The 18,607-nt window shown below is 38.2% G+C and overlaps 1 protein-coding gene across 2 annotated transcripts in view; it reads left to right on the top strand.

Moving 5' to 3' along the window:
- The window catches only part of WDR37 (WD repeat domain 37), a 48,904-nt gene extending 31,301 nt beyond the window's left edge, over positions 1 to 17,603 (top strand). For both annotated transcript variants that reach the window (XM_087729624.1, XM_087729633.1), the window contains 3 exons: positions 12,093 to 12,227; positions 12,883 to 12,997; positions 14,385 to 17,603. In XM_087729624.1, the coding sequence (XP_087585750.1) occupies positions 12,093 to 12,227; positions 12,883 to 12,997; positions 14,385 to 14,516 (382 nt within the window). In that variant the 3' untranslated portion in view covers positions 14,517 to 17,603. The remainder of the gene's footprint in view (positions 1 to 12,092; positions 12,228 to 12,882; positions 12,998 to 14,384) is intronic.
- Positions 17,604 to 18,607: the final 1,004 nt, after the last annotated feature.

The following is an 18,607-nucleotide window of genomic DNA, read 5'->3' as shown; positions in this document are numbered from 1 at the left end:
GTAAGTGACAGTTCCTTCACAGGTTTTTACAAGTTCCAAACGTATAAATGTATTCACTTGCTAATCTGAACAAAACTATTCCTGTGCTCTTTCTGAGGTACTAAGTTCATTCCCCTGTTTTAGGAGACTGATTTTCACAGAAACCCCTAACTATCCTCCTTCAAATGTAACACAGCAGTACTTAATTTTCAAAACAGCAGCCAGGGCTCTTGGTGTGATATTGCTTATATGGTAAGTCTAGATAAAACTCCTTACAAATAATGGTAATTTAAGATATGAGGGTTGTTTTTGGCATTGGTTATGCTTGTAGTTTAGGGTAGTTGATCAAGCAGGTTACCTCTGCTTGTCATGATACTCGTTGTGAAATAAAGGTTACTTCTTTGGAACCAGTGGACAAAAAAAAAGGCAGGATTAATTTTTACTCTTTAAGCTAAAGCTTCTAATTTGTACAAATAAGAAATTAAAGTAAGGGCACGGATTACCATGTTCTGTCAGAACAGTGGTTTTGGTGTAGCATTTTTAGTTGCCAATTTAGGCTTTAGGTTTTTATACTGGCTACTGCTCAGTATGGGCAGATGTAGTCATGAGAATCTGTATTATGGTGTTGACTTACCATTCTGTTAATCAGAGCTTTGATACATGGAAAATGCAGGAGTAACTTTGAAATACTTTACCCAAGGAAATTAATCTTTTTTTTAAAATTTTGGAATGTTTGAACTTGACTGTTTCAGAAACAAATTTCACTTCCTTTCTTCAGAATAAAAGACGATTGTTAGTCCTAGCTCAAAATAAAAACCACAAATATTTATTCATGTTTCTATTTTTTGGTAATTCAAATGTGTAGTTTGCATTATGACTGAGTGTCAGTATCTCATTTTCCTAGCTGTTGGCTAACCTATATATAAAGTAAAACCTCTTTAAGCCCCCCTGCCCTGGACTCGTCAGCTTGATAAATTATTCGGTGCACGACAATCATCCCATAGAAGTAGTTGTCTCCTGATAGAAGAGTAAACTTAATTTTGTGGTCTGCATCCTGGAATTGTTTCATGCCATCATTTTTGTACTCTTCTATCTCTTTTTCTAGAATGACTTGCTGAAGTTGGAAGTTTTTGTGTCCATTGGTGCCTCCTTTTTTTTCTGAGCTAATTAACGGCTTTGTCCCAGGACATTTTTTCAGAGAAAGGAACCTGATATTAGTGTTTTTCAATATGTGTGCTGAGACCAACTGATGATGATCTGGGGTGATGGTGCATACTGTAAAAGGTATTAGCTGGTATTTTAGCCGCTATCGCTGAGCCCTATAAACTATCAGGGAATTTTTTTTTTAATGAACGGAATGGACCTTGAGCAATCTCTTCAGTCACGCTTATTCCAGCTTTTAATTGTCTCCGTATTTGTGTTTCTGTTGTATTGCCTGTTTCCATTTTGTTCTTTGAATGTATGAGTTTTTAGTATTGACATAGGGTTTTTTACCAAATACACTCTAGCTTTTAAGAGTCTCAAAACTGACTTTAATGGCTGGGGTTGTTCAGCTCTGTTTTGTTGGAGAGATGATTCTGTTACGGAAGATGAGTATTTCACTGAGGAATGCAGTCAGAGCGGAGATGGCAGTTCGGTATTTCGCAGTCGAGACATACTTTGAGGGATTTTATTTTCGGTCCATTATTGTACTGCCTATCGGCAAAATATTTTTAAATTACTCTCTAATCAACACTAGAACAGCCTTCTCGCACTAAGCAGCATAGAAGAAACTTTTGTCTGTTGACTGGAAAATACGTAACACACAAGACATTTTTTGGCTTTCCTGAATGTCTATTTGAATAATTTGTCAAGTTTTTAATATTTTAATAAGCTCTTGGAATCAGCTCTGTAAATTGGATGTTGCAGTCATTAATGCTGACGATTTAAAGTCCTGAACAGCCTCCTGTAGGTAGTACCTGGTGAATAGCCGTCTAGAGCTCACAGGGCAGCGATTTTTTTTTCCCCCCTGTGCTCTTTCACCAGATCAACTCCGAACATGTTAAACCAATATAATCAGGTGCCAAACATCTCAGTCACGAGGCCAACATTACAGTGTTCAGTGTGTTACAGCCCCCAGAATCTTATTCCACCCGGACACCCCTCCTCACGAGGGATGCAAACCGCCACCCAACCCTCGCAACGCGTGGCTCGGAGTTTACGTTTCCTTCCCTCGCGCCCTGTTTGACGCTGCCTGGCACTCCCTTCTCCCACGAACGACGTAAAACCCCTCTCGGGAGCGAACCAAACCGGAGGCTGCAGAGCGAGGGCGGCGCTGACCGGGCGCTGCCGCCCGGGGCCCCGCCGCGGACCGGACCGGCGGCGCGGGCGGGACAGCCGCGCCACCAGGTGGCGCCAGCGCTCCGCCGGCCGCGCGCGGCCCGCCCCGCCCCGCCCCGCCCCGCTGCCGGCAGCCGCAGAAGCGGAGGGCGGGGGCTCCCTGGGCCTCGGGCCTGAAATCGGGGGGGGGGGGGGGCGGGCGGCTTCTGCCGCTTGGAGCTTTGCATCCCGCATGGGATCCCCGCCACCGAGAGCGGGTTTTAGTTTTGGAAATGCGAGGGAGGGGATCGGGGCTTTAAACCTGCTCGGGAGCGCGGGGTTCTCGTTCCCCGCAGCGTTACGCTTTGCCTCTGTTTGCGTATGAAAGACCCGTGGATAGGGTAATTCAGCTTTCTGCTGAAAAGCAGCCTTAATGAGCTAGATTTAAGATTTAGTCAAAACGGCACATTATCTTGTAAAAAATGTAACAGAATGATGCTGATGTGCTGAGAGACTAAAGAATCCTGCTATATGCAGGATATGATTTTATAAAGTTAATTAACATCCACAAGCACTTGCTGAGCATTGCCTTGGACTATAAAGTGATGCTCTCTCAAAACAGATGTATATATACCAGCTATGAGAGATTATTTGTATTTTACGTAAGTGGACTAAGAAATCACCTGTTATTTTGGTGTTCTGAGCATATAACTGTTTGCTTTATTAAAAGCAGAATATTTCTTATAGTCTACTACTGTGACAGTCCAAGAAAAATTCTCCTCCAGTAAGGCCAAAAGGAATCTGTAGTGGTCGGGATATCTGTCTCAAGCTTCTTGCATTGATGCCTGTTTTGAATTAGGGGGTAATTTTAATAGAATTGCCAACTGTATGTTAGGTTGTTCCAATGATAAAGATTCCCACTTAGCCCTTGGTAAATTCTGTAAGTTGCTCATCCCAGTGTTTAGTTAACCTCCCTGTTAAAATTTTTTTGTGCCTCCCTAGTCTGAGTTTGTCTAGCTTCAGTTTCTAGCTGCTGGATTTTATCTTGAAGAGCTTTGTTTCCTATATTAATAATACTTAGGTGATGATAAAAGTTTCCTGTATTTTCTTCTCTATAAATTACCAGTTCTTTTTTACAAGTTACTTATTCTACCTCGAAGTGTGTTTTCTTATATATTTTGACATTTATATATCCACAGACCAAGTTTAGCACATTGGTAGTACTTCTGCACTTCAAGCCTGCATTCGGCTGAGTCTTCAAACTACATTCAGGTCTTTTTCGAAGTTGCATCTTCCCTAGGGAAGTTTCCAAATCTGTAAACATTGGTTGTTTACTTTTTTCTTATATATGACTGTTCAGTTCAGTACATGACTTATTTGCCTGTGCCCTGCTCGCATAGTGATAAAAATATCTTGTCACATTTTCTTTTAGGTTTGCCATGACCCCTGTTCGTCTCACTTACTTACTCTCTACTGATTAAAAAACAGTGAAATGGTGTGGAAATAAGACTGATTTTTGCTTAAATATAAATCTTTGTCTGATTTTGCGTGCACACCAATAGGAATTTATTTTACTAGGGCTGTTAATCCCCAGTCACATCCCTCTATGAGATGTTTAACAGAGCCCTGGAAAAAGGTTACATTTATATTATCATCTGGATACTTCTTGCATGTTAGTTAAATTGACTTCCTGAGTTAAAGCCTCCAAAAATTATACTGGGGACTCAAATTCCAACACCTCTTTCCCAGCAGATACTGCTTTAAAAGATATGTTTGATAATATATAGCACCAGCTGTTCTCCTATTGAGAAATTATTGAATTTATTGATTATTGATTAGAACTCTTCAAGTTGAGTTAAGGTCGTGCTCTGAAGAGCAAAATGCTTCTGGCATCTACGTGGCAATTTTCATTCCAGCTTCACTTCTGCTTTTGTTTGCCAACCCCTGCACAGCCGTGTCTTTTTGGGGCTCTGAAGGCCATTCTTTTTCCAGCATGGTGACCTAGTTGAACAAGTCTGGCGTTGACATGCTCTTGCATATGTGCTGGAAGAGTTTTTCTGTCTCTTCAAGAACTCTGCATGTGCTGAGGTCTGTCTTGATGTGCAGCGCCTTCTAAAATGTTCATGTTGGAAATCTTTACCATTTGTAGCTTAAAAAAAAAATCTTAGTCTCTACAGGTCCAGTCAATTACTTTACAGATTTTACACCTTTGTTCTGACAGTTTAGTAACTCTGGAAATAAATGAATACCCTATTGGCAACAGAACACTTATTAGCTAGTGGATTCATATACATCTTTTAAATCATGCACTACTTTTGCTATATATTTGTGGTATGTTGGTGCTTATATGCAACTGAGGAGTTACTTGGTAAAAAAGTATTAAAGTATTTTCTTTTGTTTAGTGACCATCAAAGGTACGCAGTGGTTGGGCACATATCTCGTGAAATGCTTGAATAAAAATGTGCGGGACTTCCAAGTCTGGACTTGCAAATACCATCCTTCAAAGAGTATAATGTCTTCAGAAGCAGCTTTGGGTTGCTATCCTTAAGTGAATATCCTTTGTTAATGCTTCTTGATTGTTCAGTATATAGTTATGCACCAACCTGTCATGGCAATTAAACGCCTTTTTAGTTTAAAAAAAAAAAATAAAAAAATTGAGCAGGTACTTTTGACCTAGCCAGAAAAAATTACAATGTTTGTTTATGACTTCTCAAACTTACTGATCTTTGTAGCTAGATTGAGCCAGTGCATAAAACATGAATATGCACTAGCTGTTAAATCTATATCTCTGTGTTACTTTCTGGGCAAACTCTGAGAAAAAAACTGCTGAAAGTGGACCTTATGTTATTTCTGAGAAAGAGCTGAACAAAGTGGTTTACAGCACTTTCAGACTACAGCATATTCACTCTTCTTGTGTGGCTGTAGGAGATCAGAAGGAAGAGCTCCTGTTCATTTGCTGTCTGTATGTCTCTGAATATGCAGCTGAGTATGGTGAGTTGTGCTTCATCCTGAGAACTTTGAAACTAGAGAATTGCAAATAAGTCGTCTTTAACTTTTCCTCTTCAAAATTCTACACTTGCTGGAAAATCTGAATTAAAAAATGGAAAAATACTTAAGCAGCAGCTGGTTAGGATGCTGGGCTGAATTTTTACATTTAGTGAATTGGGAATTGATGTCAAAATGGCATTCTGTATCAAGAGACTAATAATTGCTTTAGTTTCGTGGACACTCAAGTTTGCCAAGGTCAGCTGTCTTTCCTAGATTCTTTATTCTGCAAGATTTAATTCTTGTACGCTGATATGTGTCTGTCTTGTTCTTGAAAGACCAAGTCATGGCAGGGAGGAAATGGCTTCTCTTCAGGCAGCAATGTCATTAGACATCCCTGTTGGAAAGTAGCTTTATTCTACGTATCCCCAATTTTACAATGTCACTGTTAGGTATTCTTATTCAGCCACATTTTCTTGGTGAAGCTAAAGCATATCTAGATGTTGTTCTAAAAATGCAAGTTTTGTACCTTTGACTAAAAGCTGTGCTAGGAAAGGAGTCTTTTCTGCCAAACAAAATGGCACAAGTTGGATGCTGTCAGTGGAGTTCGACCAGTTTAAAGCATCTGTTCTTTTCAAGATAGCCCTGCTCTTGCTTCAGTATTAATGCCATCAGGGATGCTTTGTCTACTATTTTTTCTGTTGTTTCTAATCAAAGAATGCCTTAGGCATTCACCATGTGTGGATCTCTCAATCCAGCTTCTGTAAGAACTGCAAAATTTTTCTGATGAAACATTCGGTTTTCTTCCCAAGCCTTACTGATTAACTAAATGATTCCGATATTACTGTTAGTATTCCTACCTTGTTCTGTCTGCTGTGTTTTTTTTTTTTCTCTTGCATTTCATTGAATAAGGCCCCAAACTTGCCTTTCAAACACTGTTCTGATCCCACATTTGCATGTTGCATATTCTTTAAATGAAGATGATGGCCTGGACTAGGCTTTAGGGTTAGTTTTTTTTAAATTTTGTGCTTCTAAACATGTACATATAAAAAACTTTCGGTGTGCGTTTATTACATACACGTAACAGAACATGTTAAGGTTTCAACAGTTTTCTTAGAGTTGTTAGCAGCCTTATTATCGACAGCTCAAGCATCCCACTTTGAATTTGTCTAACTTCCCATGTTGTTAGCTTCTTGGTGAATGTTTCAGGGCAGACCGGGGCCAGCATGTTTCACGTGCCTTCAGCTCTTCCAAGGTACTTGTCTTTGCTCTCTTGCACAGCTTGATTATCCCATTTTCTGTTCTAACCTTTCCCCAACCCAATACTGTCATGGAGTTGTTGAAGTGCTGAAGAAGCAATACGAAATATAGTATTCTTTGATAGTTTTGTTTCCTTTACGTTCTTGAACATTTTCTGTTGTCATTGGCAAACTTCCTCATGGTAAAAATTGCTTCCTAGTTAATAAAGAAATATAAAAAAATTGAATAAACTACTCCTTAAGCTGTAAGAGTAAGTGCTTAAAATGAAAAGCCCTGTAGCTAAAAGAAAAACAATCCTTTAGGTGTTTTATCTTGGGGCATGTAACATACAAAGTTTGACTGTACTCCATGTTAGCCATTAGAGTTTTGTCAACCACTTTAAAAAAGATGTAGGCAATAAATCTGTATCCAGTTGCTTATGAGTGCTTTAAGCTTTACGACAATACATGGAGAGAATCTTAATTCCATTCTTGAATGCATGCACTAAAAAGTGCTATGATTTTTTTCGAATGACCCACAAAAGAGCATAGCCAAAGGCCTTTTCTTTGTATCCTGTTGAGTGGAGCATAATGTTTTATGGTGTGTTGTCATTCTAAAGCTTACATAACATATGCAGCAGAACTGCAGGGATAAATGGACCTTTTTTATCCCATCATAAATGTAATGAAATTGATTTTTAAAATATCTGCACCTTAACTAATTTACTAACTTGCCATTGAGTAATTCTCATAAAAGCTAGTTATTGTTTTCAGTCCTGTATGATTTTATTATTTTAAGACAGATAGTGAGAAAAGGAGATACTGGCAATTTTCTCTAAATGTTACAAAACATCTCTGGAATAGACATTGTTGATTTAAACGCTAAAAAATGACTTTGCTGTGTTAACAGTCGCCTCTGAATTCTCCCCCTCCCCCTTCTGTGTTAATTCCTTCATGGTTTGTTCTTACCGTTTCTCAAGTTGGAGGAAAGAGCTCTGCTGATATTTGGAGATAAATCCACAAACAAGATTTGGGAATTGTATGTGTAGCTCTTCCTGGAATCAAGTGCCTTCAGCACTTCTGAAACCTGAATGCACAATCGAGCGTGGAGGTACTGGTGTGCTCCTTACCTGGGACTCTCGTGGCCAATGCCATTACCCTTTAAGATGGGCAAACTGTTGTCCGTATCTGGAGGTTTTAAACCCAGGTCATGGCTTCCCCCCAGGCTGCAGACTGCTCTGTGTGGGGATACGCTTTGTTCCCCTGAAAAAAAGGACACTCTCGTGTAGGAAATGCTGTCCCAAACAGAGCTTCCTTTAGGTTTTGTTTTACTACTTAAAATGACAGAGGCATATTTGAGCACTCAAATTTTGCTGTTTGACTACAATTTGGTGTACATTGAATAAATTTATCTGAAAGCTCTGTTTTTGTCCATTTTCTCCAGAACTTCCTCTCACACACAGATTAATGCTTATGAGTAGACGCCTTTCCACAGACATGAAAACATGTTGTCTCCCAGTGTTCAACAGTAAATCCCAGTATAGGTTGCAAATCAAAATGGAAAGAGCAGCGTTAACTTTGTTTGGTGCATTGCCAGCAAGGGTTCTGCATCAGCATTTCATGGTCCAACATTTTCAACATCTTTTCTTCTCCCCCCCCCTTCCCCAATGTGTGAAATTTCAGCAGATTGTTATGCAAAACAGTTTTGTGTCTCAGTGTGACTGGGGAGACAGCTGTTCGGCCTAATGAGGAGTGCTAGCAGTACAGCATTTCTGTTGATTGAGACCCACGGAGGGAGCAGGATGTTCGAGGCCGGGCAGCGGTGTGTGGTGAGGAAGTGCCACGCTGTCAGCTGGAAGTACACGCTCGGCTGCTCCCTATGACAAGATAAATGAGTTTTGCTGGGGTTTGGCGGAGGCTGAAGCTTTTCTGGAGAATAGTTGTAGCACACCAAACTCCCTATGGGACCCACGGTTTGAAGTGTCATAAGACTGCTTCCTCTTTGCCAGTTTTTTTTTTTTTTTAATGTCCTACAATACCTGTCATCTTTTTGAGTTATTAAAAACCTAATGTCTTCTAGCATTCCATTAACATGGGGTCTGATGGTCTTTTGTTGACACTTTTTATTAATTTAGCCAAGGGGATGTTAACCATAGTTTTAGCTGGGTAAGAACAAACTGAAGACTGGTATAAACAGAAAGTAAAACTAGCCACATGAAAATACAGGAAAAAGTCTTTTAATTTTTGTGATATGGGTGGGGTTAGGGAGGCAATACTTTTGAAAGTTTATTTGTATATTGGCTGCTCTGCCAACTTCTGTCTTCCCACAGAGATTTTGCTTCCCTTTCTTCTCATCTTCCCCCTTTAGTTGGGATGAAATCCTGTTTTAGTTTGTAAGTAGGAAGTGGCCTTTCTTCTTGTTGCTATTTTGTCTTAATTTAAAAAAAAACAAACCAAAAACCAAAACAAAAAAAAAACCACAAACGACCAACAAACAAAAATGACATGAGATGCATCCGTCTCACTTTAAGAGATGCCCTAGTTTGGAATAGCAGAGGATACAAAGCATGACCTGTAGTACATAAGAAAACCCACGAGCACAGCACTTTGCTCTTGTTTTCTTAAGTCAGTAGTGTTGTACATGTTCTTGACTTTAAATGTATGTGGTTTTTTAAATATTAACTCAATATGTTCCACTTCAAAAAAACAAAACCAAAAAAACCACCTGGTCTTTACTCAATGACAACAAAGTGCTGATAACCCTCCCCAGAGCTGTCAAGTTTGGGAGAACGATACTGCTTTTGGCCTTTCTGGACTTGGTATTAGGTTACTTAAAACTTCTAGCTTTGCAATCTTATTTTGAAAATGGGATATCTTTGGAAGTTGAATCAAGTGTATCTATAGGTTTCCCTAGAAGATCAGTGTTTCATTTTTTTTAAAGCATAATATCTAGGGCTGTTGCGCAGTCCATATCCATACACTGTTTGCTTTGAAACTGTGACCAAAATTCTTGGTCATAAATAGTGGGTTCAGTAAAAAGTGCTTCTCCATCTAGCCTTTGAATTCAGAGCTCCTTATGAAGAAGGCTGTTTTCGCAGTCATGTGTGCTTGCAAATAATGCATATCCCAGTCTGCAGTGCCTTACAGTGATGAACTGTTGGGAGGGTAGAGAGAGACTAAGACCACTAAACACCTTTAAAGATGTCACTGAAAATGGCCCAGCAGCCTTCCCTTTGCCTTTCTATCACTTGCCCAGTTGCCAGAGAGAGCTACAGCAGAACTTCACTGCATTTTTATTTTACAAACTTTTTCTTAGTGTACCCAGTAATATCTGCATGAATAATTAAACTGAAAACAGTACAGAAAAGGATTTTGTTTTCCTTTGAGAGTCGTCTTGTTTTTACAGGAGCAGTAAGGGTCGAACTAACCTAGAGTTGGCATTCTGTTTGCATGGCAATAGTTTTGAATGTTTTCATTTGAAAAATGATAAATCTAAGAATGAGAGAACTTCATGTGGTCAAAGAAACTTAACTATGTTTGACAGTGATAAGTGATAAAGGAGAACCAATATGAGATCAAAGAAGCTGGAAAGCTGTTTAAAGTTGTAGAAAAAGGCATCCAAAATTGGAGGGTTATTTTAAGACAGTTTCACAACACGTTCCAACTGTAATTGGAATAAAATGTATGATGGGAAAACAGATCAGATTTGTGTGTTGGCAGCAGAATGCTAAAACACTGTATATTCACTCACCTGGAGCTTTTCTGTGACTTGAATTTCTTAGACTGTTGTGTACGTGCAAGTCTCCCAGTGCCAAGTATGGAGATTTAATAGTGAATTTTAAACTTATAAACATTGTTTCAAATGTGTTACAGCAGTGTAGAGTTCAGTGAAAGTCTGAAAATGCAGATGTTGGTAAGTTTAATGGAGGTCAGGATGGAGGAAGACAAGTTTGGTACTGCAGAACAGGGTTGGTATGTTCTTAGCAACTTGACTATGTGAAGGCGTTTTCTTCCCAAATGTGAAGGTGCCTGATGAAAGAGACTCATCAGTTGTGGTCTTCATGTATGTTTTAACTTTTTGACTTTTGTTTCATAAAGTCCAGAAGATTAGGCAAAGACCTTTTGGTTCTTATTGTAATTATCTCCCTGGTAGCTTAGCTGCACTCTAATAATGCATTAGGAAACTTGGTATCATGAATAAAGTGGGCCTTCATCCTAATTAAAACTTAATTTGGTGTCAATTTAAATTAAGAGGCTTGCATAAACTGGTCCACTGTGACCTGGCTAGTGCTAATCTCAATCAGCAGCTTGGGTAGGACACGAATTCAAATTTCTGCAGAACAACCAAAGTGACAGTAACAACTGACAACTTAAATTAAAATTACTAAATTCTAAGAAATTGATGTGCATGACCCAAGTTACAAGATAGGTCATTAAATCAAATCTGTAGAAACAGAGTTGAGAAGCCTTCCCTAATGATTTTAGGGAGAGACAAAAATGCTTTGTTAGTATGTTGTGTGGGCTGAAAATAACTGGTTTTGAGTTGGGAATTCACACAGTACTAAAAGGAAAATAGTAGTACAAAAACTTTAATTGGTTAATATGAAATAATAGGTAAAAGATTTTAAAAAAATCAGCTCATCATCATGAGAACTATTCATTTGAGCTCAGCAGTATACTGTTCTCTGAAAGTATAAAATACAAAGATAATAAAATTTTAAAATAAAATTCTTTATAGAATCTCTTCTGAAAGTAATATGTTGCACTTCTGATTGCTAGAAATATTCTTGGGAGTCTTTCTCTGGCTGCCCTTGTGCATTTATAGACATAATGGGTAAAATTTGAAGAACTGTCTGATCATGCTTCTTACTACTACTACTTGCCATTTTTTTATCTGGCTCTCAGACTTTAGCTACTTGTAAAATAGGAATAGAAATCACAATTAGAAATTATTAGATTGCTGTAGCTATTGCTAGTGGAGCAATAGCTCTGGAAGCTCTGTGTATGTATTACAGCATGTTTAGGTGTGTGTACACAATAGCTTTAGCTATATCTCAGGGAGGTGTTTTGGATCTCCTCAGCGTCTGTGCTGTGAATGACAAATGCCTGAGAGAGTTCTACAGAAGTCTTCAGATGGAAAGTGAAAGAACTTGGCTACTAGTCTCAAAACACTTGAGAGGAAGAATTGTACTGTATGCTACTGGTTCGGTTTTGGTTGTCTGATAAGCCTACTGGACATTAATAGAGAACTTCAAAAGTGGATTGACTGGACCTGTTTAGCTCGTATTAGGATCAGTGGAATATGAGAGATGCCTCCAGAGCGACTCTCCACTGTAAGAGCACTCTTAGCACTTAGGCCAGTCAAGCCCCATATACTTTAAGTGACACAGCTTCTTATAAGAATATTTTTTTATTCTAAAAAACCCACTTAGAGTTTTAATATTTCACGTTACTTTGGTTTAAAAAAAAAAATAAGGCAAGTTACATATTTTAAAGGAAGCACAGGAACAGAAAATAGAACTTTAAATCAGATACTACTTTAATAAAGGACTTTACAGCTTGACACCTTTCTTTTTACTCCTGATTGTTTAGCACTGTGACATCTGCAGTTTTCACTGTGGGAGACAATGTTGTTTCTGGTAGTGATGACCGTACTGTAAAAGTTTGGGATTTGAAAAACATGAGGTCTCCTATTGCAACGATCCGTACAGATTCTGCAGTCAACAGGTAAGCAGATCTCTGAGTTACTATTTTTCTTAATTCATGTTTTCTTAATTAATTCTTAACTTCTTTCACACGGGGGAATGGTTCAAAGCTGTGCCAGGGGAGGTTTAGACTGGACATTAGGAAGCATTTCTTTAGCGAGAGGGTGGTCAAACACTTGGAACAGGCTTCCTGGAGAGGTGGTCGATGCCCCGAGCCTGTCAGTGTCCAAGATGCTTTAACTTGATCAGCCCTGAATTGGTCAGGCAGTTGGACTAGATGATCATTGTAGGTCCCTTCCAATTGAAATAGTCTATTCTGTTAATTCACGGAATATACATTTAATTTTAGTCACTAAAATTATAGTTGAGATTTTGAAAAAGGTTTGAAGTGGTTTTATATGGTTTTATCCAGGTGCAGTCAACATTAATTTTCAGTAAATACATCATATTGCTTTTCTGAGATTTTTTTAGAGGGGATGCAGATGTTAAAGCTGTTTAAGCATCTCGTACAATAGAAAACACCTTAATGGTTTAATACTTTTTCTTTTTTCACTTGTGAATTCTAAGCAGGAAGAATTCAGCTCTATCACTTCTCATGAGCTTGAACTTGTACTGTCAAGTTCTGTTTGCCAGGCTCACTGTTTTGTGCATAACCTACTTTTGTCTCTGCTGTGCAGGATTAACGTGTGTGTTGGCCAAAGAATCATCGCCCTTCCACATGACAACCGACAGGTTAGATTATTTGACATGTCAGGAGTGCGATTAGCACGCCTCCCTCGCAGTAATAGACAGGTAACTGAATATTTATAGCCTTAAAGTATGTCTGTTCTTCTTTCATACAAAGTTTAAAGTAGGATTTGGTCTCTCTAGCTTAAAAGCTGAACAAATGCTGAAAGACACTTGTCTATAGAAATATGCTGCTGTTACTTATTGAAAATAACCAACATGCAAATAAGTAACATATTTGGAGTTTTTTATTGGAATTGGAAATGATGTTTCAACTGAATTTTATCATAATTTTTCTCCTTACTAAAGTGAAACTAATGTCTGCCTTCTCTATGAAATGGAAAAAATGTGTAAGAGCATTTCAGATGTGTTCTAATGTCTTGATGTGAATTGTGTCAGAAAAGTGACTCACTATGAGGTTTAATGTTTTTTGGTTTGGGTTTTGGTTTTGTTTTTGTTTTTTTCAATTACACAGTGTTTAATTTGCTATATAAGAAACGTAAAAGGAAAAAAGTGGGCGCCAGTTTTGTGAGCTCACCTTGTATGATTTGGTGATAAATTTTATTTTTTTCCTTCCGTGCTTATGCACATAAATTCTTGATATTTGGTACCAAGGACTAAACCATCCTTGCTGCAGCCATCAAGTTTTGTGCATTTGTGGTGCTATTTGGCATGGCAAGCATCGCTAATGGAGCAAATTAGACTAAGTGAAATTAATTGCATTATGCCACTTCAATTAGCTTTTTTGGGTGGATTCAGCAGCTCTTGACAGAATTTAGGAAGGGGTTTTAAGACTTATTTAGTCTTTTTTAGCCTTTTTCTAGTTAGGGTTTTTTTAGTCTGTTGTTCAGTGTTGATTTTTTTCTTTTTCTTAATATTTCCATTCAGGCTGATGCTACTGAAATCATGGCAATTTTTTTTTTTTTTTTTTTTTTTTTTGAACTGAAATCTTGGTCAGAGTCCTCCTTGGGGTGTTTTTGTTACTGTTGGACTTGGAACAATAGAAAAGGCATTGCTTTTCCTCAGTATGACATTCCTCCTGCTGTAGTATTATCCTTTCTGAATTATGAACACGGTGGACGCTTCATCTTGCAAGTTTATAATGTAGCATTTGCCAGCAAGTAGTTCAGTCTTTTAAGATTGCTTTTATAAATAAAAATGCTGAAATGAAAATTTGATTTTGCAAACGTACCTTGGAAAACTCAAAAGTCTTGATACACCTGTTTGTATGCTTCTGTCATTATGGATCCAGTGCTGGTATTAAGGAGTCTCATTGTTATAAAGATTTTTACCTTGCAGATGAAAGTAACAATGACTTTAGGATTCTCAAGGACTTTTTGTAAAAACTAGTGTGAGCGTTAGCAAGTTTGCATTTTGAGTCGCACTAATATGTCGACATAGAAGCTTTCAAAATATATTGTAAGTAATACTGCTGTCTCCTGAACTGCTGCAGGGCCACAGAAGAATGGTATGCTGCTCAGCATGGAGTGAGGACCACCCAATATGTAACCTCTTCACATGCGGATTTGATCGTCAGGCTATTGGATGGAACATCAACATCCCTGCTTTGTTACAAGAAAAATGAAATGCCGGAAGAATTTTTGCGTTTTATGTTGCCATGGACTTCTACACTTTCGCAGACTTTTCTGAACACTGGTCTGCTGTTGCTGTAAAAGCTCTTCCTTAAGTGGAGACTTTAGCAAACGTTGTTCGTGTTACCACATTGTGCACAGTTTGCATGAATTGTACAGAAAATGTGATTTTTTTAAAATTAGTTTGTCTTGTGTATGAACTTTTATATTTTGGCATCCACTGGTCAATATGTTCGCTGTTGCATAGAGCACATAAATGTTCATAAGTTATTTAGCATTTAATGGATACACAGTAGGGCATTACATTTGTGACATAAATGTGAAACCTATGTAATTAATGTAGAGAGTGTATAGCAGTCTGTTACGGTTTTCCATGACTCTACATATCTGCCTTGTGTTAAAAGAATCTGCAGGGCTAAAACTTTGAAATGAAGTGTGAATTTCACTAGTTGTATGATTGTAAACATTTTCCTGTTGCATCTGATTTGGAATACTTTTTTTTAGTGCTGCAGTATAGTGCAACTTCAACTCCATTTTTATTCCAGTTATTGGAGAAATAGTAGGTTTGAGAATGAAAATGAAAGCAACTTGTAGTGAGTATATGCTGCCAGGTTTATTTGGAATGCTTTTTGTACTTTTTCTTCTGAAAAAGAAAAATATTCATTCTGCCCTTCTTATATAAAGTGATTCTAAAATCTCATGGCATTTCATACTAGCAAAAATCCAGAATATTATGATTCTAATCACTGAAATCTAGTCAAGCAAATTTTGAAGCACTTTAGTTTATAGCTATTGTTATAAACCATTTATGAAAGTTTGACTTTACCAGTGAATGTGAGCTGACCTTTGTAAGAAGGATTGCTTCTTTTTGGTGATCTGCCCAGAAAGGAAATAGGGGGGTTTTTTTGTTTGTTTTGTTTTTGTTGTTTTTGTTTTTTTTTTTAATATACCTACAGTGAGCATACTTTTAATTGTGTTCACTTCCCATATTTTTATTTTGAGCCAGCAATACAAAGTAAATGAGTACTACCTCAAAAATGAATGTTGGTCAAGATGCGTTGAATCTCTCTGTAGCCTAGAAAAAAGCACTTTTGGTCTCTGGCTGAAGTACTATCTCTGACATGAGAGGAAAGACAATCATACTAAATGTGATCCTTAAGATAATGAACACTTAAAGCTAATGGAGCAATACGATAAGTAAACATCATCTGTCACCTTTCTGTTCTCAGCCGTGGCATGGGCTGCTGCAGTCCCTATTCTGTTCCAAAAGGGGGTAATTAACACAGGTCTCCCTTCCTTCTCCCAAATGATCTCGCTCTGGTTTTACTCCTCACTGTGCTTAGCCTTTTTTGCACTGGCAGCGGGGTGTTATACCACAGCTGCTGATTATAGAAGTAAATGCAGGTAGCAGCTGACATCTTCAAACAAACCAAAAGGCTGCTTCAGATGGACACTTCTTTTTAGCTAAAGGGAGATACTGCCCCTAACTGTCTGACATATCACGGTGTAAGATGAAGGGTGAGGGTAAGCCAAGGGTGTGCTCTTACAGTGGGAATCATGGAGTTTATGGTGGCTTGGCATAAGATAAGTATTAGGAACTTTTTATCTCATGATTTTGTGAAGCTATAGCTGTGCTCATGTCCTCTACAGCACTGTTTATAATGACATTAAGGCAGATGTGTTAACTGGTTCTCCTGTTAACTAACATATAATGGCATTGGAGTGCAATGGGATGGGATGGTGAACACATCATTGAGTAATTATAGGGAAACGGGGGTCCTAGAAGTGGTTTTGGAGCGTAACATTGAGGAAGCTTAAGGTATTTAATGGAGAATGTATGTAGTGTCTTTAGAGTACAGGTCATTGTAGCAGCTTGATACCTTGGTTTTTTTTTCTGGTTGTGTTGGTTTGTTTTGTTTGTTTGTTTTTTATTTTTTTTTCTTTTAAGATAGAAGATATATACAGAATTGTACTGAAGTAATCTTAAAATACCAGAGCTAGCGAGGTTGGAGAAAGCAGCTGCAGAGTTTTAAGACTTCTGATAACAAGGATTAAAGGATGGTGTAAACGTTTTTTTTTTTCACTTATTTTTTTTCCTGGGTTTTTAACTCTTGGGTAAAGCTATTTGATGTTGGGTCATAGATTTTATTCTTTAAGAAAAAAAGACTCACCTTTTCTTTTAGTTGGCAATGGAGAGAACTTGACACAGGTTGATGCTGCTTAAAAAAAGAGAAAAATGTCTCTCCAGCCAGTAGAAGCAGTTTCTCCAGCATGGCCTGCATGTAGTATCTTGAGCAACGACTATCCTGTTGTTACCTGAGGTGAGGGAGAGCGTCACTGGTTTTGGTCCTGCTCAACTAAATTGTTTAAGCTTCACTAATACATATGTAATACAGGACCACTAGACTCTTTGCAGTTTAATCATCGTTGCTGCAAACTTGTTATGTCACCAGAGGGACCATCCTCTGGCACCAGGAATGGGATGATTAAACGCTTTCACTTTGAAAAAAAGTCGACTAAACAAGGTGCTAGAGCCACGTTCTTATGAGCAGGCTAATACTTAATCAGCTAAACACTTAACTATCACTTAGCTTAATTTTATATACTGTACCGAAGGTTAAGCCGAGGCTGCCGTTCCCCTTGAAGCAAATCACACATGAGCAGTGGTCGTGAATAATACTACAGTGACTACATACGTGGAAAACATTTCAAGGCTTTGAATGTTCTAAAGATCGTTTTTCAGCACGGAACAATGTCCAGCATTTCATAAAATGGAGGAGAGTTGCAGTTTCAGTATTGTGCAGAATTTCACAGAGGACTCATCACTGGGCAAAATCAAGCTTTTATGTCTTTCTCTCAAGAAATGCACATCAGTTTTCACAAAGTTTGTGTATACTTTACAATCAGAAAGATCTGGAATGAAACATCTTATTTGTTGCCTAAATCTGTGAAAACCACCTTTTTTGAAAAAGAATTTATAAGTTATGTGGAACCACTTTTTATTATTCTTCGAATTTGTTTTTAGATGTAAATTGTTTTTCTTCATTATGATTCAAAATGCATTAAAACATTCAACAATTTTTTTTTTCAAGTTGCTGTTCTTATGTATTGCAAATCTTAGTATTTCACTTTGTTAGTAGTCAAAGGATCTTCCTATCCACTTTCCACTCTTTTCTACTCAAAAAGTTTGTTTCCAAGGCAGTGATGGGCACAGTTCTTCTGGAGGAAGACCAACTCTGTCCCTGAAAGTAGGACTTCTGCAGTGCAATCGGTCGTGCTGCCAGTGAAGTATGCAGACCGAAAAGGTGCTCAGACCTGCATTTGTACTGTCTTCTCCAGTTTTGCATGACAAATTTTGTAATTGCATTTTGTTAGGCAGCTTATGCAGAAGTCTCCATGTGACTTTTCACATTGCTCTATAAATTGATATTTTGAATGAAGTCTAGAACAGATTTTATATGTTTAGAATAGAGTGAAAGTATTGCAGAACTTCTCTGGGGGGGGAACTCCACCATCAATTTTTCTGTAGGTTAAAGTAAAGGTTGTTTGCTTGTTGCACCCATATTATGCAAAACATAAAGCTTTGAAATGTTAAAATAAATCCCCAAAAGCTCGCTGTCATAGTAAGCCATGCCATCAGATCATCAGAGTGCTGCCTAGCCAGCACCTGAGGGCAGAACGTTGCTTTAGGCATGCCATGTTTTCCTTCAGTGCTTTAGGATCCCCGATCGCCACATTTCGAATCTTCACGAGCTAGTGCTCTGGAAAACTATTATTAATCAGTGAGGGTGGTGTGAACCAGAAATAAAAGACCAAAGTTGTAAGGTGGCACAACGGACGCGAGGACTGGATTGAGATGGAACGCCAAACCCTGGGTTTTAGTTGATTTTAACTGAGGGATTTAAATCAAGCCAGGGCTTATTGCAACTGTTTTAAACTTGTGATGCTTGTAACCTCCTTAAATCTTCTAATGACCTAAGTTACATAGCCTTTACAAAGGCTGTTTCTGTTCGTATTTTTGGGGGAGGGGATGTGAAGATAAGTATGCGCTGAAACCTAGATGATTTTTTTTTGTTTAAACCTG

Source organism: Nipponia nippon, unplaced genomic scaffold (genome assembly GCF_047370975.1).
Source record: "Nipponia nippon isolate SJK-2023a ecotype South Korea unplaced genomic scaffold, ASM4737097v1 scaffold_1, whole genome shotgun sequence".
Lineage (NCBI taxonomy): Eukaryota > Metazoa > Chordata > Aves > Pelecaniformes > Threskiornithidae > Nipponia > Nipponia nippon.
Note: the sequence above shows the minus strand (reverse complement) of the source record. Positions and strands in the feature narration are given on the sequence as shown.